Source organism: Megachile rotundata, chromosome 13, assembly GCF_050947335.1.
Source record: "Megachile rotundata isolate GNS110a chromosome 13, iyMegRotu1, whole genome shotgun sequence".
NCBI classification, from domain to species: domain Eukaryota; kingdom Metazoa; phylum Arthropoda; class Insecta; order Hymenoptera; family Megachilidae; genus Megachile; species Megachile rotundata.
This window is the reverse complement of record NC_134995.1, coordinates 11,740,699-11,764,102: the sequence shown is the minus strand read 5'-3', so window position 1 is coordinate 11,764,102 and position 23,404 is coordinate 11,740,699. Positions and strand designations below refer to the sequence as shown.

Below are 23,404 nucleotides of genomic sequence, written 5' to 3'. Positions count from 1 at the left end.
ACCACTAAGAATCAACCGGTATCACAAAGTCGGATGTTTCGAGTTTCAGCTATTTAAACGTGCATTATCCTGAACTGTTCCTTGTTTCCCTTATTTGCCGATGTAAATGACAATAACATCAGTAGGGGTTATCGTGTTTCTATAAGAATTAAATAAGTAAATAAACAATTATTTTATCAGCTTGTTTTCATAAACAAATTTACAATCTTCTCTTGTTTACCTCCAAACATCATTCCATTAACGACATCACGTGTTTATGTCATCTTCATCGAGTTACCGATCGTTAATAATGTGTGATCGTTTTATAATAACTGATTACAAATATTCATGTGCAATTAGTAATGTTAAAAGAAAGACACTTCAAAAAAGAAACTAAGTAAATATTACGCATAACGTTGTATGTCATGAATAACAAAAGGTTGAGGTCAAAATCGCTGCTCATTGTTTATCATTACGAGAATGGATTACCAGGGTCAAGCAGGAAAAAAATTACAGGAAAAAAAGAGAGCAAGATTATCGTATTTTCTGCACAGTTTTCAACAGCACTCTCGACATATATTTGAAGACACTCCTGTCATTTTCAATTTTTACGCGGCTTCTTTATTTATATCGACGCAAAACGATACGTCTCGTTAACTTCTGAACCCGAAGACAATAACATTCTTAACGTCCTGGAACGAAAATTTTCAGTTATCATTCTTTTTCGAACTTCAAGTTCTTGCATAATTATTGTTTTGCAACCGATAAATGATTAATTTTAATGAGGAAAAAAAGACAAAGATTCGACGAGTAAAATTATCCGTGATTACGTAGAAAAGAGTGTAAACAATGCAAGTGATTACAATGGCGAGCCCATTAGGATAATAAAGAGAAAATGGCTACGTATGTCAGAAGAAAAGCTCAACAGCTTCGGTTAATAAATCTTCAATTCGGGAATCTAAAAATTTTAAATTTTAAACATTTGAAAATGTTTAAATTTATTTATTGGCTCACCCAAAATAAAATAATAGTAATGACAGTTTCCTTCCTCCTACTGTCATCCTTAGAGAGAAAGAATCCTTGTACCCATAATGCATCATTGCATCGAATCAACCTTTACGAGGTTAGGTTAACAATTAGATCGGTAATTTTCCACACCAGACATTGCGATCTACGATATTGACGTGCCGAAATCATTGTATTTATTCCAGATTTTTCAAGAAAAATCTAAGCTTGATAAAAGTTTAAAGTTCAAATTTGTAATAGACCAAATAGATGCGTTGTGACTAGAAGTGTTTACCAAATTTGAAATGTCTCGGAATTACGCAACGGTATTACGATCGATCAATCGATACGTTAAAATCCTCGAATTAATTCGATATCAAAAAGTAAATAAAATAAATCATACCTGTATCAAAAGTAATTAACAACGATTATATTCCACTTTTGGTCTACTTGACATAAGACACGTTTCTGTTGCGACAACATCGATATCAAATTTTTCGACGTAAAAATCATCATTTTTGCTGATAAACTTGTTCATGTTGTGTCCTCGATATATCGAGGCGCCATCGCTCTCGTTTACAAAATCGACCAGCAAAAAGTCGCGAACTTGACGTAAACTGTTTTTTGGGTTTAAAAGAAACTCGTAAGAAATAAAACTTGTCGAGCGATCGATACATTATTTCATTTAACAAAAACGCACTGTTGTGTTATAATCGACGTGTAAAGGGCAGTGTCAATAATCGTGACAAATGATTGTGCGTCTGAACCGCTGAACTGGGAAAATTATTGCGCGAGAAATTTGTCGACTTACGTAAAGGTCATATAAAATAACTTTTGTACTTGTTTGTTTACGAAATATCATATAAAGAGCAGAAACTAAGAAAAAAGAAGTGTAGATAATGGTAAACTCGTTTGTTCTAAAAGGATATTAATTGATAGGAAATAGGCACGTGAATGATTATTTACCACAGCTGAGACGGTGCATTCTTTCGTCATGATATTTCATCATTCGTCCTGGGAGTCGATATAATGGTCGTCGCGAATTATAATATGTGCGTGCGACCAAAATAAAACCGCGAGACTAGAAATGCTGCTATCGATTATCGACACACTATCGATATGTTATTGATATTTAACGACATAGCGATAACATCGTTGCGATATTCGATCTTTTTTAAGTTACTGTCGTATCAACGTTATCGACCGATATTATTAATATATTTAGTAATTGGACATTGAAAGAGTTATCGAAGCGGTCAAAAGTGAATCGCAAACAAGTTTTGGCGCCCTCTTCGTCATAGAAAAAGTATATACGTATATACGTATGTTCATGTTCCGTGACTGGTGAGAGGGAAAATTGCGCATCGTTAGGCTATTTCGAATCTTACGACTTAAATTTAGCGCAATACATCTTCTAAATGCTGTATACACCGAGATGCGTTACGCCCTTGGAACTAATCCAATTATTTGACTTCTAGGGTACACATGAATCTCTACATCGAACATTGAAAGGCCAGCGTGGAATCGTTCACATTTTTGAAGAAACTGAAAGACATTTCTCTGTTGACTTTGAAATCGGTTTATCGACCTGCGAGTGCATGGTAAATAACGAGCTACTAAAACGAATCGTAAAACTGCGTGAGATTGGGCACGAGACAACACACGTGTGTCTACAAATCGATGCACGGCCTGCAGCGTCTAGTCACCGGCTCTCTGACGGCTTAAAATAACCGTCTGGCCGATCGAAAGGTAACTTGATCCTCGTTTGACTTTTTCCCAACCATGCTGTATTTATTTAGTATCATATATATATATATTCAGTTCCCCGCCGAAACATTCGTGTACAAATGGATATTGCGCGTTAACATTATGCGTTCGACGTTCGACCATTAAGGATTCACTGCGCATGCGCAGTCCTCATCTAAGGACATAGGACACAAGAAATATGGAAGCTTAAAAGTTTAATGTTCCCGATTTCCTAAAATTTATCGTCCGAAAATAATTATGTAATAATTAGGTCTCCTCTTTCCTCTATGCTGACATCTTTCTTAAGGAAGCCGTCAATGTACATCGAATATTGTTTATCTGCTTGTTATCTAATAAGTGTTACAGCTACAAGTAAGTAACGCATTTCAATACAATCGTTTCAATTATAATGAAATTCACTTCTATCGTAGTTAATTACTATCAACCGTCACTGATAACAAGAGGTCACAGGTTATTAGGAGTCATGCATGGAATTAAACTACGATTAACCCGATAAAGCCAGAAAATATACGAGTCCTTGACTTATCGTAGATGACAGGAATTTCGCAAAATGGACAAGCCGGAAACATTAATAACTGATAATACCATGAATGATAAACTTCTACAGGATAATTAATTAACATTTAATTAATTAACAGATTGTCGTACGATACAAGAAACGCTTATAATTTCGTGAAATATGTACACGATATAAAAGGACTTTAAAAATATGGACATCTTTGATATTTTTAACGTTGAAACAACGAATCGGGAGACACTGGAAGGACAATGTGCGATTCCTCTTTATCAGCTTGCAACGAACCAGTGTTCGTCAGATAAAGAACGATTGGTATTAATTTGGGTCAATTTCGATATATTTATTTTTTCTTCGTTAATTAAGTATTTCACTCATCCATTGTGCAAACTTACAACATGACACGTGACAGAAATTACTTAGGATAGCGAATAAAAAGATTGAAATAAAAATAATCAATATTCGAATAATGTCCAACTGATGAAAAACATATTAATAATGTCATCATCCATTACGTTAACCAAGTAATACACCGATAACAGCAAAATAACAGTGTAGTTCTGTCGATGAAACTTGTTATTCGGCATTTTTCATTTTGGTTTTTTAACAATGCAACGATATCAATTATGTAAATAATTTTATTATACAACTATCCATAATACGTCTCGGTGCACGTAAAAATGATAACAAAGAAACGGAAGTGGGGGTGTATCGTTTTGACCACGAGACTCAAATGGCTCGACGAATGACTCGTTGAAACCTTTGAGCATGCCTGACCTACGATAACGACCATTACCATATATTACTGGTAGTGAACTGTAAAGAACGATTATTTTTGTCGATGCGTTAATTTTCGCTATCTTGTTTTATCGGTTATTACTTAACACTAGGCAAATTGAGGTCTTCCTATCAACACGATTGTGTTTTTCGTTTATCAGAATATTTTCTTTGCAGAGAACAGTCACGTTTTCACAGAAATTCCACTGCCATTGTTTACTCTGAAAGATTCTACCAAAGAAATCCTGTCAATCAGTTTACACATGCGTGACGTAGAAAGAAGAACATCAATTTGTGTAAGTAAGCATGAAGACTCGGTGCAGAAACCTGTTCGCAAAATTTAAATATCTTCTTTTTATAGCACGACTGTCGCGTCGTGACAACTGTGAACCATTAAAGAACAGCCTTGAGAAATATGTGCTAATCTCATTCATCCTTGAACGGCTGTTTATTAGGACAAATGCGTAATAAATTATTATCTGATTCTGTAGAGCGAAACAGGAAGAATAGGATTGTTACAGAGTGGGGAGGTGAGTACTTAACTTCTTGCGTTACACAATACAAATTCTAACTCTTTTGCCTGGAATTTTGAAAATATAGGAATTTGGAAGCTTGGAAACCCAGCAAATTGAATGTATAAGATAGCAGAAGCAAAATGTGAAATTATGTAGAATAACTTTTTATTCAGGAACTGAAGCACTTGATCATGACTTTAAGGACTGAAGAGCTTACATGAAAAGACTTTTGCTGTATTAAAAGACAAAAAAAAAATAGACAAAGTAAGTTATACCACAAGTAAATAGGATCGACTAAGAATATATTTATTAAAGTTAAAGTGTTACAGCAAGAGATATTCAGTCACAAGGAATATGTAAGAAGAAAAGGTAAACAGGATACATGAAATGAAACGCTTTTGTAGCGAGAAAACGAAGAGCGCTATTCAAGTTATGAAAAGCTTTGGCACAATTCCTCCGGTCATCTAAAAGCTGACTACACGACTAGAATAATCGGGAGAACCGTACAACTTTCTCTTCATCACGTGCACGTCGTCTGCAACCATCAGCCAATGCCACGAGGCGAGCACGTGTTGTAAAAGCATTTATGAAAATTTTATCGGATTATCCATGATTAGCATTGATGCCCCGTTAATAAATGGCGTCACAAAAATGCTCGGCATCGAAGGCGCCACTGAGGTCGGTCCTTTGTTGTTATCAATCGTCGTGTTTCTGGTTCGAAGAAGCCTGATAACCGATATATATCCTTGCCGACGCTAACACGCCACCCTCCAGAGCGCGGAATCTTACCGGACAAAGTTTAATCACCGAAACCATGAAGATGCAGTGTGCATAGCGTTAGGGTGCGTTTAGATTAAGCGAACGAATGCTTATTCTTCTTTCTTCGTTTCGCTTCGTCAAATTGCAGTGTAAACCTTGGAATGTTTAACAATTTAATCAATTCGACGTAATGCAATGTAACGTTTCCTATTGTTCTTGCGTTACATTTTTGTTTATCTGTTTCAAACACACCCTTACGCATCACGTGAGACGCTATTGTGTAACGATAATAGGAAGAACCGCATTCCAAGATAAACTGAAATCAAACGTATATTTATCTGCTCGTCGGATTAACTTACATTTTTTTAATTTTCCACTTAACGAGCCAATAAAACAAATATACGACGACCGCAACATTACTAGGCACGTGACAATTTGCCAATGGTCTATTTCTAATCGATGAAAGAAAAATGCGATATTCAAGATGTCCGGAGCGACTCGATTAAAATACACGCGAGTCGCCGTTGTAGTTCTAAATTTACACGAACGATAACGATAAATTGCGTTTAGGGTATAATTACTTAAAGAAACATCGGGGATTCTTCAAGCATGGGTGAAAATGATAGCCTTTTGACTCTCGCTGATTTATATGTGGAACAATATACCGTGAAGCGTTGATACGCCGACCCATAGTGAAACATAAATCATGTACAACGTAACGTGTACGTAAGAACAAATGCTCGAGCATAATTTAATGCGTGTCTCGCGTCACGCAACAATTCATTTCCAAACTTAATTGTAATCGCTTGGAGAATTAATTTTATCTGCTATATGAATGATAACAATACCGATTCAATTTTATAGGTAATTTAAAATTTAAACTCATGCAGGCTTATAAGTCTAGATTTTTTTAAAGAGAAAGTAGGGTCAAGTACAAAAAGTCCCATATGAGTTTCACTTAAAGTTTGTCATATCATTCATGGATCATGTGGTTCCTAAAATCGTCACATTTGAAACGAACAGATATTGCGTAAGACTCAAAGGAGCAACAAACTCCACCCGTACGTTCACCGCAGTGTATCGTACCTTGTCTGGAACTTATCGACTACACCAATCGAGAGAAAAAAACCTGACTTATTTAAGTGGACTACATTCAAAATAAAAATTCGGCTATATAAACATATGCTCTGTAATCATTAACTCGACTATAAATACTTACTTATCTTGTAGACATTATGGATATTAATATTTGTTATCTTTTAAGCATTATATGTATGTGAATATTTGGTATCTTTTAACCATTAGTAGGTTTGCGAGCCCTTCAAAATATTTGAGGGAGGTCCTCGCATCTTGTAAAATGATGCAAATTACAACGCTCTCTGCAGCTTTCTCCGGAAGTGCATATATTACAGTTTACGCGTAGGAATTTTCTGCGTGCGTACAACTCGTTTTGTGTCCGCATAATTGTTTCCAAGATGTAGGCGTTTACGAGAGACGAGTGACCGAAGAATAGGCGTGTACCCGGTACAGCGCGGTAAATTCAAATTAAAAAAATTAAGGATTTGGAAATTAAGTTTAAGAATTTGAATACTTAAAAATTCGAGAACTTCAGAATTGGAGACCATGAAAACTTGGAAAATGTAAAATTTGTATACTTAGAGTGACAGATTAATTTGCAAGTCTTAAAAAATTAGTAAGGACGCGCCAAAGAATGGTTTCACCGGATGTACCATTTACCGTCAACCGGCCCTGAATGCGGGGGTACAAAGCACGCGCGCATGCGTATTGAAAAACGAACAAGGTGCTCTTTTAAAAGAGCAGTCAAGCCGGTTGCGAGAAGAAATTGGTCAACATACTCGAAACACGATTCCAATAAAACATCAACATTATTTCCACAAATTCTGATTTTCTTATACGTTAATCGTGACCAAGAAAAAATATTAGGTTATAAATACTGACATTAAGTTAGGTTGCTACTATGCATAATATAAAATAATCGAATCGTACGACTTAAAAGAAATTTAGTTACAATCGGTGTAAGAATGAGAAAAAGAATGCGAGTAATATTTATTTATTTCCGTTGTCGTGAGGTCAGGAGTCCGCCAATCAATCCCTCCGCGTCATTCAAAACGTCGAAGTAGATTAAACAATAACATTGCTAATAATGTTCTTCCCAGTCATAACCAGCCCGCTAATCGGTCCTGTCAATTTCTTTTCTTTGCTGCCACGATAAAAGCATTTTTTTGAAATTCAGATAGGCGTGCAACAGCAGCTTTCTGCATACCCCTACACAATACTTTCGTTTTTTCCCGTTCATTATCTTACGCACGTGTTTCCCGAGAAACGCGTGCGGTTTTCCTATTGTTCTAACGCAATTAACCGGTTAAATTTAGTAGACGATCACGATATAATTATGTATATAAGATAGTAGAAGTACGTGCCGATAAACTGGGCGTTTACTTTTCGTCTGACATTCGTAATTTTCGTCGCGAATGTTATCTCAAAGTTTGTTTGTAAACAAAGTCTTTCTCGCGTAAGATAATACCAATACTAAGAAAAGCATCACGCCAGACTAAATTCGAACGAACTTTATCTAAAATTATAGTTGCATAGCTCTGCAATTGGTAACGGTTAAGTAATTCTACGCTATTAGTGTTGCATAATAAATTGTTGCAGATGAGCCATCGAATACTTTCATGCACCGCGTTGTAAATAAATTACGACACAGCGAGTGTAGTACGCTTCCGCAGGGAAAATGGCGATGTAGGGAAAAAGGGCACCACCGTTGGTTTTTCGTTGGCAAGTTTTCCAAAATAAAAATATGCAAATTTCAGAATTTGGAAATTTAAAAGATTTGAAAGCTTAGAACATAGTAAACATGGAATAGAAATTACAGTATTTAACTTGGAAATTTGATCCCTTAGAAAATTTATAAATTTTGGGGTTTAAAAGTTTTCAAATATAAGGACTCCACCCTCTACGTTTGTCCTTATTAAAAAAATCCTATATTTCAGCTAAATGTACATTGTGCCAAAATAATGTAGTACATTGTATGTACAATACTATTATTTAATTTATTAATATCAGTTCTCAAATATAACACTGTCTCATGATAAAATATAATTTAAGCAGAAAAAGTAAACGAAAAGAAAGAAAAAACTGCTTACTTGTATTGTTACAACTTGGGAGCAGTTCCACCGGAAAGTGGGATGAAACGGGGCTGAACTTTTATGCACTTTTCTTCCAAACGTGTACGGGGATGTCTTCCAAAAATCCTGAAGTTTTTAGTCCAGACTTACAAATCTTCGATCTTCGATTTCAAAAATGACAGGAGCTCGGTATTATCTTCTTTAATATAGTCGAAGTGAACACATTGCAGTATTTAAATAAATTTCCCGAACGAAAAACACGTAACAAATCGATTATAAATTGCCGGAAACCGTATGGATGATTTTCACGCGATGAAAACGATGTGGTGCATCGCTTATACCGGTTTAATGAGTGTCACGAATTTCGATTCATCCTAGTTATAAGACACTTACGGATTTATTTCCGTGGAGTCTTTTTTTATTGGACGCAAGAGGCTTTTGAGGTACCTCTGTTACTGGTTGCCGACGCAAACCGCGCGACTTAACCTAGTCCTCGTTCCAACTGCGTCTGACTTGTGGACCGGTGTCTCGTTCATCTGACAGCAGGTCGCCGACGAATCGGCAATGTTCGTTCTGCGCATGCGCTGTTTTAACCTCGTGCGTTTCACGTGATCGCGTTAAATCTACGAATCAGAGAACTGCTTAGCCACGTGTCCGGCATTCTTATAGCATGCCGGCGACAGACCTGATTCGTAGGCCAGAAGTTAATAGGAACCAAGAAAAAGACGGAGATGTCAACAATCATCGAGAGTACCGGTTTTTACCTGAATTTTTCTTAACTTTTGTCCACGCGTTTCCTAAAAATAACATTCTGTAGATAAATAGCAGTGGGAATGAGCGGGTAGCCTAATCGTGTATATACCCGAGCTTTGACTCGGGTTCGGAAAAATTCGAACAATATCGATAGAAATAGTATATACATATCCGAATGCTTGGGGCTGCGGAATTTTCGAAATTTCAAAATTTGTAGCTTTCTGATATGAAGTACTCTTGTACTCGAAATCAATAAATATGATACGTATCTCATATTTTAAACGCAATTTCAAATAAATATTTTATCGAACTGAACCGTGTTCATAATTCTGGGTACCCGCATATTCCTAACAAATAGTTATTTTTTATGAATTAGTGTACATGTTTTTCTCTCTTAAAATATGATAAAAATTTAAATTGTATATTTAAAAATTGTATAATACTTTCTAAACTCTCCCATCTTTAAATTTGTATTCATAGTAAAACCGGAAATTTGTGTTACTAATAAAATATTTATATGATATTATGTATAATAATTACATTATTTCGAAAAATATTGTACATGTCAAAAAATTGATATTAGATATCATTCTGTTTGTTTATTTTTAAATATGTCTCTGTATTGTATAACATAGAACCGATTACTTGTTTGCCCGCCATATTTGAATTTTCAAAACATCCTTTCCAATTTTAGTAAATTTGTCCAAAAATGATTAATCATAAAATAAATTGATGTTTGTTCAAATATTTTATAAATACTACAGATAATAATTTGTATCACTGTGACACCAAATTATGTGTACTGAAAAATGCATATAGAAAATTGGTATTATCTTGTTTGGCATAATTAGGATTTTTGGTTGGGATGGTTCAGATCCCCTAGTTCTAATATTGTCAAGTTTTTTCCACATCATACGTGGTCAAGTAATATTTAGGAGTTTAGAATTTTGAAAATTTCTTTTATGAGGAAATATCTTGCATCCATATTTTGGGGGGACCAGATCCACCCTGATGCCTACCTATTCACACCAAATTCTTATCTTGCTCTGATAAAGTAGCATTATCCGTAACACACAGTTAAAGCATGTATGAATTATTTAACGACAGTACAGTACAGAAATAAAACAGACTCGTTTATTTCTTCGTCATTGTCTCACGTATAGGTAAACGCAGGTATAAACGAGTTCTCTTGGTAACATAATACCCTGCCACATTTCTTCAATGTAAAAGTTCTATTATACGGTAGTGTGCTTCGTTAAGTCTATTGTCATACTGAGCGAAAGATTACAAATGAAAACTTGATACACCTCAAACTATGATACAAAATGTAAAAAAATGATTACACGAAGGACAACATTAATTCAATTTTTCTTTTCTTTTGACGTTGCCTTCGTTTATTGAAATAAATACTTCTTCTCATGAGTAGTCAGTCGTTAGGCAAAGAAACGAAAAAAAAAGTATAAAATTGGACGTAACGGTAAAATGTTTTTTTTCTTCTTAGAATCAGTCTATCTTCTTACAGTCAAAGCATACGAAATTTAAATACGCTCGTCGACTGCTGAATACAGTAAATACAAGGACAGAAATTTGTTGTATGTTGGTTTACAATACTCGGTTATTCTGTATCTTCATGTAAGAATACAGAATTAACAAACATGGATTTGTTGCATCGCCTTGAGCACTTATTAAACGAACACATATTTCATCTATACACCCATAAATAAAACCGTCACCTAAATAATAACCAAGAGTGTGTGTCAAGATTCCATGAAAAGAAAAAGAATTTCTCTTGTATTTCACACTCGTACAACCGCATATTCGGATGTTTCTTCTTTTTTGTCTTTCATTTATTATAAGAAATTAATCGAAGCATGATTATTTCTATTATTTAAAGAGATCACTTTAGCGATTCCAATAAATAATAATGCTAAGAATATTTTTTCGTTTATACAATATCATCATCCATCGTTCAAAGTTGTACACAAACGAAAAAATTATAATTTTGTTTCGCATTCAAATACCTTACTGTTTTTCTTGCTGTTTAAATGTTTATATTACTATAGACGCACAAGAAAAAGGAAAGTGACTTCGTTGTAACAGATGGTATTTAATTAAAATTGAATAAAAAGTGCAACACGCATTTCTTTATCACCTGAGAGAAACCAAACTATGTTCGCATAAACGCATTGGAGGCCTAAGACGATTAATATACATTGTTGGTATTTCAGTACTGTCAATAGGCACTGGCCATAAATTTTTGAAGTGTCAAATCTTCGATCCACAACTTGTACACATTGCCAATATTTCAATATTGTTATTGCATATTGAAAATCCTAAAATATTGACAATACATATATTGATCATCTGAAGTCTCCAAAAGAAACCTGAATGAGTGATTGGTGTGTTTCGTTGAAAAGGAAAAATTTACGTACAATACAATGTATATTTATGTACAGTATTCAAAATTACTACGAGCTTATAGGAACCCTGTTGATAATGTTGACAATGTGAATCAATCTTATTCCATGTTCGAAATATCAACCGAATATATATAAAATACTCGCGTATGTATATACATGTTAAAGGTAAAGCCCAGAATCTAATTAAAGTGTACCTTCATTAATTTGTCTTGCATGATGAAACGGAGATTCTGTGCGAATGATACGAATACTAAATAATAATACCTTTCGTTGTATCAATAATTTCACATAATCTATCGTAAACGTAATCACAGTTGATTCAATTAGTTCGTCTCGAAGTTTAAGAAAATACGATTTTTTATAATCCTTCCTAATGATTTGATCGCGTGAATTGTGCTCATGATTACATTACAAAGATTTATATTTCTAACTATTTACAAATTAAACGTTTACCCGCGGACTTTACCTATAACGTACGTAATCGAAACAGTTGTTTTAACCAGCACAATTGTTTACTTTTAAATTAATACGTAGAAATTTTATGTTTTTCTTAAACGCATATACTTAATCTTTTTAAGATATTCCAATCACACCATAATCAATCGGTACTTAGGCGTGAGAATTGAAATTTCTTAATTATTAACAAAGATAAATGTACATGTCAATATGTGTATCGACATATAAATTTACATAAAAAATCATGCTGGTGTTCGATTAATTCTAATTCATACTGATATATATACACTGCAGTCAATATACACTAATAATCAGGCATGTATACGATTGCGTGGTCGAATCAGACCAGTATATTATCACAAAATAAATGCTAAAAATTAAATGTCCTATTAATTGTCTCCTTTCAGATTTGAATGAATAGGTTCGATAAATACATCGACAAAATTCACTTATAAATCACCTGCATCGTACACTCACTCATGACTTTTCTACCTCGGCTAAAGAAGATAAAAAATGGAAGAATTGATTCCAAAGGAAATCATGATTTGTTCCAACTAGATTTAAGACAGAGTGTTACACGTTCTAGGTCTCTGGCAGCAACAAAGACTTCGCAATCTCGCCGCTGGGCTGGACTCTTCTGATCACCGTTCCTCGACGCTTTCGTTTTCTCCGCTTTCTTGTTGAGGTCTTGCAATTTGGTATGTAATGAGATATTCTGGATATGCTTGTTCGCCTCTATAGACTACATATTCAGGGAATGCTAAACCACCTTGCGATGGTCTACCCATCACACTGTGGTGTCCTGGTGGTGCATGAGCCATCTTCATCGCAGAAAATTGTAAAAACGACTTTCCCAATGTAACACGACAAAGTAATAAATGTCTGAAAAATTATGTAAGATCAAATCAGTAATGTGTAGTAAATTCCTCAATTCAAAAATTTAAAATCTCTTCATCATTACACATACTGTGGCACGTCAGTGCCCATCATAAATACGTATAATACTTTCTTTACATGTATCTCACCTGTGGCAGATATAACAACTTCGGTCTTTATGAGCTGGACATCCAGTACCCCCGCATATGCCATATACGTATTGATTACTTTTGCTACTATGTTCAGCAAAATAAATTCCAGCGCCAAACATACCACCAATATACGCATGTCGTTCATCAAAACCTTTCTGAACGATAGCATTGATAAATGGACTACCATGGAATAACATTCTTTCGTTTGCTTGTGGTAAACTCGATCCAGGAGTAGTTCTGGCACCAGTACTCGGTGAGGAAGGTGCTGCCGCACCAACTTCTTCCGCAACTTCTTGCCTTCTATGCGCATAACGTTCCCATAATTTTCGGTTCTGTACCTTTTGTATCTACATTAAAGAGCAATCGAATAAAAATTATTATAATTACTATTCATATTTGTTATTTCTCTATTACAATATACAAGACATACCCTAACTATGTTATATCGAGAAAATATACCCCCAGAATGACCATTATCTCTGTGCTGTCTAATGGTACTTTGCATTTCTTCTTCGACAGCTAAGAATTCTTTATCTTCCGCTAATAAGTCTACCAATAGTGTTCCGGGTGTAATAGTCGGTTGCCAAGGCGTACCAGCAGTTGTGTTTAAAAGTTTTTCCATCCCTTTGATTAATTTGTGCCTATAACCATACGCAGATACTCCAACTTGTTTCAAATCCTCATGACCCATTTCTGCTAATATGTCCAATGTAATCTGTTCACGTTCAAACAATTCTAATAAATGTTCTAAACCAAGACTTTGTAAAAAACCAGCCACAGTTGTAATGATCGAATTGTCTTTAGAATCCTTAGAATCCCTTTCAGAGCACGTTTCTGATGGTGGCATTGGGCTCAAACAAGAAGACGGTCTTGCAAGTGGTACGCATAAAGTCATGGCTGTGCCAGAAGGCATAATAACAGTTTCTTGAGTGAGCGGTGGAGATGGAGTAACTGGAACTGATAAATTTTAACAATAAAAAAGTGTACAAGTATATATGTATATGTACATATATCGTAATCAAAATGCATTTACCCGCAACGATACTTGGTGGTCTACTATTAATAGTGTTATTATTATTACTATTCATATTAATGGCAACTCCAACGCCACTATTACCAGATGGTATTGATGGTACTACTTGCTGCGAAGCCATAGCATCTTGCAATAAGCACCTCACATCGTCAGCGCTAGCTAAATCCAAAGGAGTCTGTCCCTCTTGATTTTTGGAAAAGGGGTCTGCACCATGTGCTAATAAAAGAGCACACAACTGCGTTCTCCCTTTCTGCGCTGCCTCGTGAAGTGGTGTAAAGCCCCATTTGTCAGTAGCGTTGACTACAGTATTGTATTTAATGAGTAATGCAGCGATATCTAAATGACCGTAGCTTGAAGCGTTGTGCAAAGGTATCAATCCTCCTTTATCTTGAGCATTCACATCTGCCCCACGTTCAAGCAAGAATTCTGCCACTTCCAAATTATTGTATCCCGCTGCGTTAAAATACAAGCAAATTAAACGGTACAAAATACCACGTATGAGCGGAAAATGAAGAAACAATATAACATACCAGCTAAATGCAATGGAGTACTGTTACGACCTTGCGCATCTCTACAATTAATATTGTCCTGTGTAACGAGTCGCTGTACTCTCGCCAAATTTCCTTTCTTTGCTGCATCTAAAAGTGCACTGTTTCCTCGTAATAAGTCAGCTACATCTTGATCACCGTCTCTCACTAGATCCAAAGGTGTTGCTCCGTCTCTGTTCTTTTTGGTAGCATCTGCACCGTGTCTTAATAATAAACGAACAATTTCATATTTTCCTTTAGCAGCTGCTTCGTGTAGTGGGGTGAATTTCCACAAATCCGCGACATTTACCGATGCACCATGTTTTACTAATAATTCCGTTACTTCATAATGACCATAAGAGCAGGCATTGTGTAAGGGAACAAGTCCACTGAAAGTTAGAGATTAAATATATTTATACGGCTGCATTTTAATTATGGTTACTGTTTAGAAAAGGAAGGCTAACCCTTTATCTTTGGCGTGTACATCTGCTCCATGTGCCAATAAATATTCCACTACAGGCACTCTATTAAATCCCGCTGCGAAATGCAGCGGCGTGGAGTGCCGACCATCTAAGTCACGACAATTTACAGCGTGTGGATTCGTTTGTAAAATTCTTTCGACTGCCGCCAAATCGCCCGACTTACTTGCTTCTAACAGCTGTGCTTCCGCGTCGTCCGTCGCGCTTGGTGGATCTATAAAACAAAAATGAGAACAGAAACATTCTTTGGCTGAAAAGATTTGTATCCGAAGTGAATTGGTTTCGAACCTTGCAATATTTTAAGGACATTTTCTGCAGCTACTTGTGCTGCAGTATAGCCCTGAAGCGATACTATAGATGGATCAACATTGTATGATAACAATATTCTGCAAGCTTGCACATTGTCTTCTCTAACACACCTGTTTATGTAACAATATTTCAGATAAAAAAAAATCAAATACTTTCCCATACAGTACAAATAAAAAAAAACTTCAAATGCTTTATACACGATACCTGTGTAGTGCAGTTTGCCCTAATCCATCTAAAGCATTGACTTTTGCATTATGTCTAAGTAGCACATCCATTGCATCATAATGAGAATGATCGGTAGCAACATGAAGAGGTGTAAGAAAGTCTTTATTTTTCTCATTTAAGGCAGCATTTTTCCTAATCAAAGATTCTATTACTTGTTTTCTCTTGGGATAAGGAGATGCAACGGCACAGTGCAGTGGTGTATCCCCAGTATATGGGTGTTTAAAATTTACAACTTCTTGGGACAGGTACTTTTTTAATTTAGTAAGATCTGCCTGCCTGCAGGCATCCAAGAGGCAGTGTCCCTTGTATTCGTCTACAATTAAAGTGTATCTAACAAAGTCATGTTCTGTGTGGATTTCTGTGAAAAAAAAATATAATATTCAACTGCTAAACATACATGCCAATCTTTCTTGTAATTCCAATGTAGGGGCTACGTCGATGGCGCTTTTACTGTGACAGTTTAATTGAGTCGGATCCGCACCCTCGCTTAGCAGTAACGAACACACCTCAGCTCTAGATTTACTAGCAGCTTCGTGTAATGGAGTGAATGCCCATAAATCACTGGCATTAACCGCTGCACCGTGTTTAAGAAGCGCTTCAGTTACTTCAAAGTGACCATATGAACAGGCATTATGAAGTGGAACCAGACCTCTGTAATATTACAGAAGTAAATAAATATCCATTTGTTTCCTTTAATTTATTAAAGATTAAAATATATACCCTTTATCTTTTGCGTGCACATCTGCACCATTCTGCAGCAAAATTTGCACCACTCTAGATCGATTATATCCAGCAGCTAAATGCAAAGGGGTAGATCTTCTGCCATCACTTGCATGGCAATTGACATTTAAGGGATTCAAAAGTTGTAAAAGACGTTCTTCATTTCCTGATCTTGCTGCTTCTAATAATTCATCCTTTTTATATTCTCCTGTTAATACTGGCTTAGTTGCAGGATCTGCTAGTTCTAATGCAGTTTTTCCTTCTGTATTTCTGATATTTGCATCTGCGCCATGTTGTAGCAAAGCAATACACACATCAATTTTACCCTATCAAAATAATTGAAATATAAAATATTATATAATTACAAACATAGCATTAGTAAAGTAAATAAAATGAAAATATACTTTAATTGCAGCTTCATGCAGAGGGGTATAATTCCAGTTGTCCCTAGTATTTGGATTAGCTCCTGCTTCTAAAAGGAGTCTCACAACATCAGAATGTCCGAAAGAACAAGCATTGTGCAAAGGATGTAAACCTCCATCATCACGTGCTTGAATAGATGCTCCAGCAGATAACAAAAATTCTACTACGTCTCTTCTACCGTAACCTATGTTGAAATTATGAAAAAATAAATGTCTTTACAAATCTTATCATTTTATGTCACAACAAATATGTTAATGTATGATCAATAACAAAATCTACTAATTAAATAAAAATAATATAAAATTCTTGGTAAAAATTGTGTCTTACAGAATAAAATTATAATAAACTGTTGATGACAGCATTGAAAACAAGTCTTTGAACCATTTCATGTTGACAACGAAAAACTGTGCTTTCAATCAAAGATAATGTATCAAGAAAAATCTTGAATTGGATATAGAATTGCATCAATGTGATAGGACAGTAAGAGGTGATGCAAAAATTTTGCTCACCAGCTGCAAAATGCAGGGGGGTGGACTTGCGTCCGGCAGTGTCTCGAGCATTGACCGTCTTCGGTGTAACCAACGCCTTTACCCTCGCAAGGTCTCCAGTTTTACATGCTTCAAAAAGTTCCCTCAAAGGATCTGTGTTTCCAGATCCCGATAGGGAATCGGCATTTGTCAACGTCGATCTACGTCCTGCCATTTTACACCGCCATTTTCACGCCACTGTCCGACAGATACACTTCACTGGCTCATAGTGTTGAAAGCTTTCACGACGACATCGGGATGAGTTGCTATGGTACAACCCAGTGGCGCCGCCTTACACCCAGAAACACTCATTTTTTAAAAGTTCCTGCTATGTAGCAAAAACGCGCATGTGCCTTTATGGCTGAGCGCATGTACCCAGTGATTCAAATTTTCAAAACTTCAAACTCATAAATTTTTAAATTCCTAGTTTTAAATTTCTTAAGTTCTAAATCCTCAAACTTTATTAAATGCCCAAGTTCGTAAAGATCCATAATACCAAACACTTAAATTTTCAAATTTCTAAATTTCTAAATTCCTAAATTTATAAGTTACTCAATAATTAATTATTCTTTTAGTATGATCTCCTACATCATTATTCATGTATTTTGTTCACCGTGTATACAGTCGCTGGAGTGAAAAGTGCGGAATGGAGAGGGTAGTACAAATAAAGAAGAAACTTTTCGAGCTCATTCGAGTTGCGCGAAACGCTACTATTTTCTCCTGATTTCAAGCATATTGACAATGGCGCGAAAAAGTGTATCGTACAACTTGTACAGAGAATAACTGATATATTAATATTTATAAATGCATATCACTCGTTTCATAACATTCTTCAAAAGATAATTTTTCTTGCTCGATGTAGCGGAAGACGTATTTGATCAGTTATACAATTTGTATATAAGTTCAAACATAATGCTCACGCGATTGAAAGATGTGACAGGTGGTGGGGGCTATTGGCTGAAACAGTTGTACAGAAATATTGAGCAGGGATTGTTCACGAATCGTATTTCCTGTTTACGTGCTGCTAACTATTCTAATAAAAAAATGTCGAAATATACGATTGTTATGGTACGCCATGGAGAAAGTGAATGGAATAAATTGAATTTATTTTGTGGATGGTACGATGCCAATTTATCCGATAAGGGTAAGTCATTTTTCGTGAAAATTTCTAATGTAAAGCTTCAAGGGCAAAAGGTCAAACAATTTGAAACATTATTAATAAATAATAGTATTTTCAGTGTGAAAATTTTATATGCATTTGAAACAGTTAATAAAGTTTGTTATAATGATGTAATAATTTTTAAAATATAGAGTTGAAAGTGCGTTAATTAAACTTTTTGGATATCAATAGAAAATTACAACTGGCTATGTGATTATCTTAAATGATTAGTATGTAATTAACATTGATAATATTATTAAGTATATTTGTAATTGTAGGTAAATCTGAAGCAGTTTCTGCAGGAAAAGCAGTTAAAGATGCAGGATATACCTTTGATGTTGCCCATACTTCAGTATTAACTAGAGCACAAGAAACTTTGAAAGCAATTCTTAAAGAAATAGGTCAAGAAAACATTCCGGTTCATAAAACATGGCGCCTTAATGAACGTCATTATGGTGGTTTAACTGGCATGAATAAAGCTGAAACTGCTGCTAAATATGGTGAAGAACAAGTACAAATTTGGAGAAGATCGTTTGATGTACCTCCTCCACCCATGGAACCAGATCACAAATATTATGAAACAATAGTCAAAGATGCCAGATATGCTGCTGAGCCAAAACCAGAAGAATTCCCTAAATTTGAATCGTTAAAATTAACAATTGAAAGGACATTACCATACTGGAATAATACTATTATCCCCCAATTAAAGGAGGGAAAGAAAATTATCATTGCTGCTCATGGAAACAGTTTACGTGGCATAGTAAAGCATTTAGATCGTATGTAGTTTTATTTTTATACATAGATAACTATTTTGAAAGCATGAGATTAATAACATTTTCCTTTTCAGAAATGTCCAATGATGCAATCATGGGTTTAAATTTACCAACTGGTATTCCATTCGTTTATGAATTAGACGAAAACTTTAAGCCTGTTGTATCCATGAAATTTTTAGGCGATGAAGAAACTGTAAAAGCTGCAATGGCTGCAGTTGCTGCACAAGGAAAAGCTAAGTAATGTTAATAAGAAATTTATTATAAATTTCTAACATTACGTAAATACATACAAGAGGTTTTACTAGTTTCAGTTTTTGACGTTAAAAATTAGTTTTTGTTTATAAAAAAAGTAAAATAATTGATTAAAAAGGTAGTCATTATTTTTAAGTAACTTTCAAGAAGTTTGAAACCCTGTATGTTATAATTTATTTAAAATTGTATTTATTAGAAGTTATAAAAGATAAAATGTAAAAATTCTAAAATGAACAAGGTGTAATTATTTTTTCCCACGTATCGTTATTATGAGCAAGCTTCAAAGTCCATACTGTACACAATAACGCCATCTACAAATATCGAATATTGCTGTTTGGTTAAAAACACAACTCGCTTTGGTTAAATTATCTATTTCAAACAGATAACAATGCTGAATCACTGATGGAAAAGTTATACGTATTAAACGCCAATATAATCGATTTAAAGTTTATATCACATAAATATAAATTGCTGATAGATTCTTAGTATAAAATGCGTTAATGATTACATTAACCTAAATGTTACAAAGATAGAATTTATTTTACAGCAGTACTTCGCACTCTAAAAGTTTCAACGACAAATAAAGTATGAGTCGCGTTGATTTAAAAGTTGTTTTACTAGGTAACGCGGCTGTAGGAAAAACTAGCCTTGTAGAACGTTTCGTGAATGAAAGATTCAATGAAAGTCTGTCATACCAAAATGTAAGTATCATTCTAATAACAAAAACTACTCCGTGCGCAAATTAATCACATATTCCTATAAAGTACTTAGAGTAGTGTGAGGAGCTAGGTAACAATCGCTCTTTGTAAAATTAACTTAGAAAACATACTAATTTAGGCCGTCTTGTTTCTCTTAGTCCGCGGCATGGAAGAAATATTCTAAAATAGCGTTACTAAGATTTGCACTGAGAATCGTCTAGGAGATCCATCACAAAACAAATTAATTCAGTTCCGCTTTCCTTAGACTATAGGAGCTGCATTTGCAGCGAAGCAAATGCAAGTCGATGGAAAAAAGCTTATCATGGGAATATGGGATACAGCAGGCAGTGAAAAGTGAGTAATTATTATATGTTTACAATGCAAAATTTGTTATTTTGAAATAATTTATATAATCTATTTCTGTAGATATAATGCTATGATTAAATTATATTATCGTGGTGCAAAAGCAGCTGTAGTATGTTATGATATTACAAAATCAAATACATTTCAAAAAGCAAAATACTGGGTAAAAGAACTTAGGTCTGTTGAAGAAGGCTGTAAAATTTACATTTGTGCTACAAAAAAGGATATCTTGCAGCATGGTGTAGTTGCTTCTCCTGATATAGATGTTGTAGAAACATATGCTGCAGGCATTCAGTCTAAGTTTTTTATAACATCTAGTAAAACTGGAGAAAATGTTGGTAAGTATATATATGTTTAACATTTATTAATATCATATTACACATATTTATTTATTAATTTTTATAGCTGAATTGTTTAATGAAATTGCTCAAGACTTTGCATCTGATCCAGAAAATGCACCCATATTAGAGGAAACAATTGATATAAGTAATAAATCTAAAGGAACACATTGTTGTTAATAAATATATAATCAGTATTAAGAATTATCATAATTCTTTCGTCTTTCATATATCACAGTACTTTGAATAAATAGATATAAGCGTAAATCAATGTGCAGTACATTACACCTGAACACTTTAAGGTGTAATATTAAACTTAACTATAAGGGAATTTATATTTCCTGTTAAAGGACTTTTTCTTAAATACATTAATATTTTACATGTGCTTAATAATGTGTTTCTTCCTTCAAAGTCTATGAAAATAATCATAATACTGTTTCTGACGCATAATTGAAGAAGCTTCTTTCATTATCATAAAATTTAATTTGAAAATTGGTAAGTATTTTGAAAATTTGTAGTATATCATGTCATTATTAACAGTTAAAATGTAAATTGCAACTATTTTTAAATGTGTCATATCTTGTGCCTTTTTTGAATATGAAGTTTTATTACAATATGAATATTGAGATCTGTAATAAAAAATATTATATTAATTAAACTATTGTTTCATTTGAAAAATACTTAAAATATTCTATCAATACTCTATCAAAATGTTAGACATAATGCAGTTACCTCTTGTAGTAAGTTATGATCTATTGATAAGCTGTATATAATAATATATTTATCAAGGTATTCCTCTTAGTGCTCTTGTGATAAAGACGAAATGCAAATTTCTCTAACTTTTTCGTAAACACCGAAAAATATAAATCCACTAAGAGTAAAACCACCCACTCTCGGTGTGAAACCTGCAAAAAGCCTAAAGATATTTGTCAACAATTACTATATGTGTAACAAAAAAAAAAGTCAGTTATTCAAAGAATATACCCATTGCCATACCCTTTAGTACCATGTTCTTGATAAATCGTTTTTATCATTGCACATATTTTTACTTCATCTTTTTTTGCTGATGCATTTGATAACATTATCCTAGTTTTTGCAACATCCAAAGGTGTAGTTACAATTGCAGATATAGCAACTACAGAAATTAGTGCTTGTATAAACAGTACATTATATTTATAATTTAATCAATATTTCTACCTGATAATGAGCCACAGATGGCACCTTCCATAACAGAGCATTCGCGTCCTACTACTCTTTTCCAACATAGCTTAAAATATTCCCAAAGTGGTAATTGAATCAAACCCAGTGGTAAATCTCGGATTACTGTACTTCCATAACCTCGATATAATGTTTTTATTGGTAATTTGTCAGTATCTTCTATAAGTACTTGTTTTCTTTGTTTCACCACCTCAACTGGTACCCGAATAATGCATGCAATCTGTTAGCAACATCTTAAAATTTTTATGTGATAAAAAATTCTTCATCATATTCCTTTTTTAACAACAAAATAAAAAAAAAATAATAGTAAAAAGATTTTTACTGCTTCTCCTAATGATGCAGCAGTCATGTGCATAATAGGGTGATAGTACTCAGGTATACGATGTTGAAAGATTTCTTTTATTCCCTCATATGTTATAAAAAATAAGGCAGCTGAAAATGATGGTTTAGGTAAATAAACTTATCATTGGTTTAGGTAAATAAACTTATTTAAAATTTACCTGAAGGAGCAGACCCTATCATAACTGGACCCAAACCTAGGTACAATCGTTTAAAACCACCTGCCTTTATGAAACCCTGTTGACTTTGTAATCGTGTTTTGAGAGTATCCAAAGGAAAAGATATAAAATCGCATATGAGTCCTGCGACAGCACCTGACTGTTATGAATTTAAAACGCATTCATACAAGTTATCAAATTATATAAATAACTTTAAATATAAGGAATGACATAAAAAATTATTACTTATAAATGATTAATAAAACACCCATGATAGTTAAAATGATGTTAATTACATATAATTATTATTACTTACAACAAGGGATGTAATAAAAACATTTTTCGTGATATTATTTTGCCCATGATTATTTCCGTCATTTGACATTTTTTTAATATCATTCTTTTACCGGTTTAACATTGTTAAAGGAGAACGTTAAAATTTAAAATCTAAAATAAATTAAACATGTAACTTAATTATTAAACTGGATCTCATTTCTTTATAACAAAATATGATTATACGTACTTTGACAGATTAATGAAAATTTATTTTAGAATTTTAATATTTTCGTACAGGTTAATGAAACAACAACGTAAAATATACAAACACGTGTTCCCATTATGTTATGACATTAATTCACAGGATAATCATTTTAACAATACTATAATAAATCTACTGTAGTAATCTGCTAGCAAGAACTAACCTAATGTTATACATTTCGAACTTCTATTGTCATTTAGGTT

At 34.1% G+C, this 23,404-nt stretch overlaps 4 protein-coding genes and 1 long non-coding RNA gene across 15 annotated transcripts; 3 read left to right on the top strand and 2 right to left on the bottom strand.

Annotated features, from left to right (window-relative positions):
- The first annotated feature begins 982 nt into the window (after positions 1–982).
- Positions 983–6,499, top strand: LOC143265597 (uncharacterized). Of its 7 annotated transcripts, none has more exons than XR_013040231.1 (8): positions 983–1,801; positions 2,463–2,733; positions 2,806–3,102; positions 3,162–3,580; positions 4,220–4,338; positions 4,404–4,572; positions 4,643–4,821; positions 4,887–6,499. It is a non-coding gene; the product is annotated as an uncharacterized LOC143265597 (long non-coding RNA). The 7 variants fall into 7 exon arrangements; XR_013040230.1 differs by having other exon boundaries at positions 983–1,886; XR_013040229.1 differs by lacking the exon at positions 983–1,801 and adding an exon at positions 1,897–2,036.
- A 4,184-nt stretch (positions 6,500–10,683) lies between these two features.
- On the bottom strand, positions 10,684–17,666 carry Tnks (tankyrase). 2 transcript variants are annotated; one of them, XM_003699559.3, is made up of 12 exons: positions 17,348–17,666; positions 16,820–17,022; positions 16,416–16,741; positions 16,093–16,346; positions 15,675–16,008; positions 15,450–15,580; positions 15,147–15,375; positions 14,686–15,071; positions 14,156–14,608; positions 13,553–14,079; positions 13,120–13,469; positions 10,684–12,976 (listed from the first exon to the last, which is right to left on the bottom strand). In XM_003699559.3, the coding sequence occupies exons 1-12, from the start codon at positions 17,538–17,540 to the stop codon at positions 12,736–12,738; spliced, it is 3,627 nt and encodes a 1,208-aa protein (XP_003699607.1). In that variant the 5' UTR covers positions 17,541–17,666; the 3' UTR covers positions 10,684–12,735. The 2 variants fall into 2 exon arrangements, with proteins under 2 accessions (XP_003699607.1, XP_012140932.1); XM_012285542.2 differs by lacking the exons at positions 15,450–15,580; positions 15,675–16,008 and having other exon boundaries at positions 17,348–17,664.
- Positions 17,667–18,239: 573 nt separating this feature from the next.
- On the top strand, positions 18,240–19,786 carry Pglym78 (phosphoglyceromutase 78). Its single transcript, XM_012285519.2, has 3 exons — positions 18,240–18,509; positions 18,803–19,300; positions 19,372–19,786. Exons 1-3 carry the CDS (start codon positions 18,278–18,280, stop codon positions 19,536–19,538), a joined length of 897 nt encoding a protein of 298 aa, XP_012140909.1. The 5' UTR covers positions 18,240–18,277; the 3' UTR covers positions 19,539–19,786.
- Positions 19,787–19,880: 94 nt separating this feature from the next.
- Positions 19,881–21,161, top strand: LOC100876299 (ras-related protein Rab-24). Its single transcript, XM_003699558.3, has 4 exons — positions 19,881–20,250; positions 20,513–20,601; positions 20,674–20,948; positions 21,016–21,161. The coding sequence occupies exons 1-4, from the start codon at positions 20,137–20,139 to the stop codon at positions 21,126–21,128; spliced, it is 591 nt and encodes a 196-aa protein (XP_003699606.1). The 5' UTR covers positions 19,881–20,136; the 3' UTR covers positions 21,129–21,161.
- On the bottom strand, positions 20,950–23,400 carry LOC100881884 (mitochondrial S-adenosylmethionine carrier protein). 4 transcript variants are annotated; one of them, XM_076538706.1, is made up of 8 exons: positions 23,187–23,400; positions 22,980–23,110; positions 22,667–22,823; positions 22,489–22,598; positions 22,146–22,386; positions 21,933–22,083; positions 21,681–21,864; positions 20,950–21,577 (listed from the first exon to the last, which is right to left on the bottom strand). In XM_076538706.1, exons 2-7 carry the CDS (start codon positions 23,046–23,048, stop codon positions 21,747–21,749), a joined length of 846 nt encoding a protein of 281 aa, XP_076394821.1. In that variant the 5' UTR covers positions 23,049–23,110; positions 23,187–23,400; the 3' UTR covers positions 20,950–21,577; positions 21,681–21,746. The 4 variants fall into 4 exon arrangements, with proteins under 4 accessions (XP_076394821.1, XP_003699656.1, XP_076394822.1 ...); XM_003699608.3 differs by having other exon boundaries at positions 21,945–22,083; positions 23,187–23,396; XM_076538707.1 differs by lacking the exon at positions 20,950–21,577 and having other exon boundaries at positions 21,687–21,853.
- Positions 23,401–23,404: the final 4 nt, after the last annotated feature.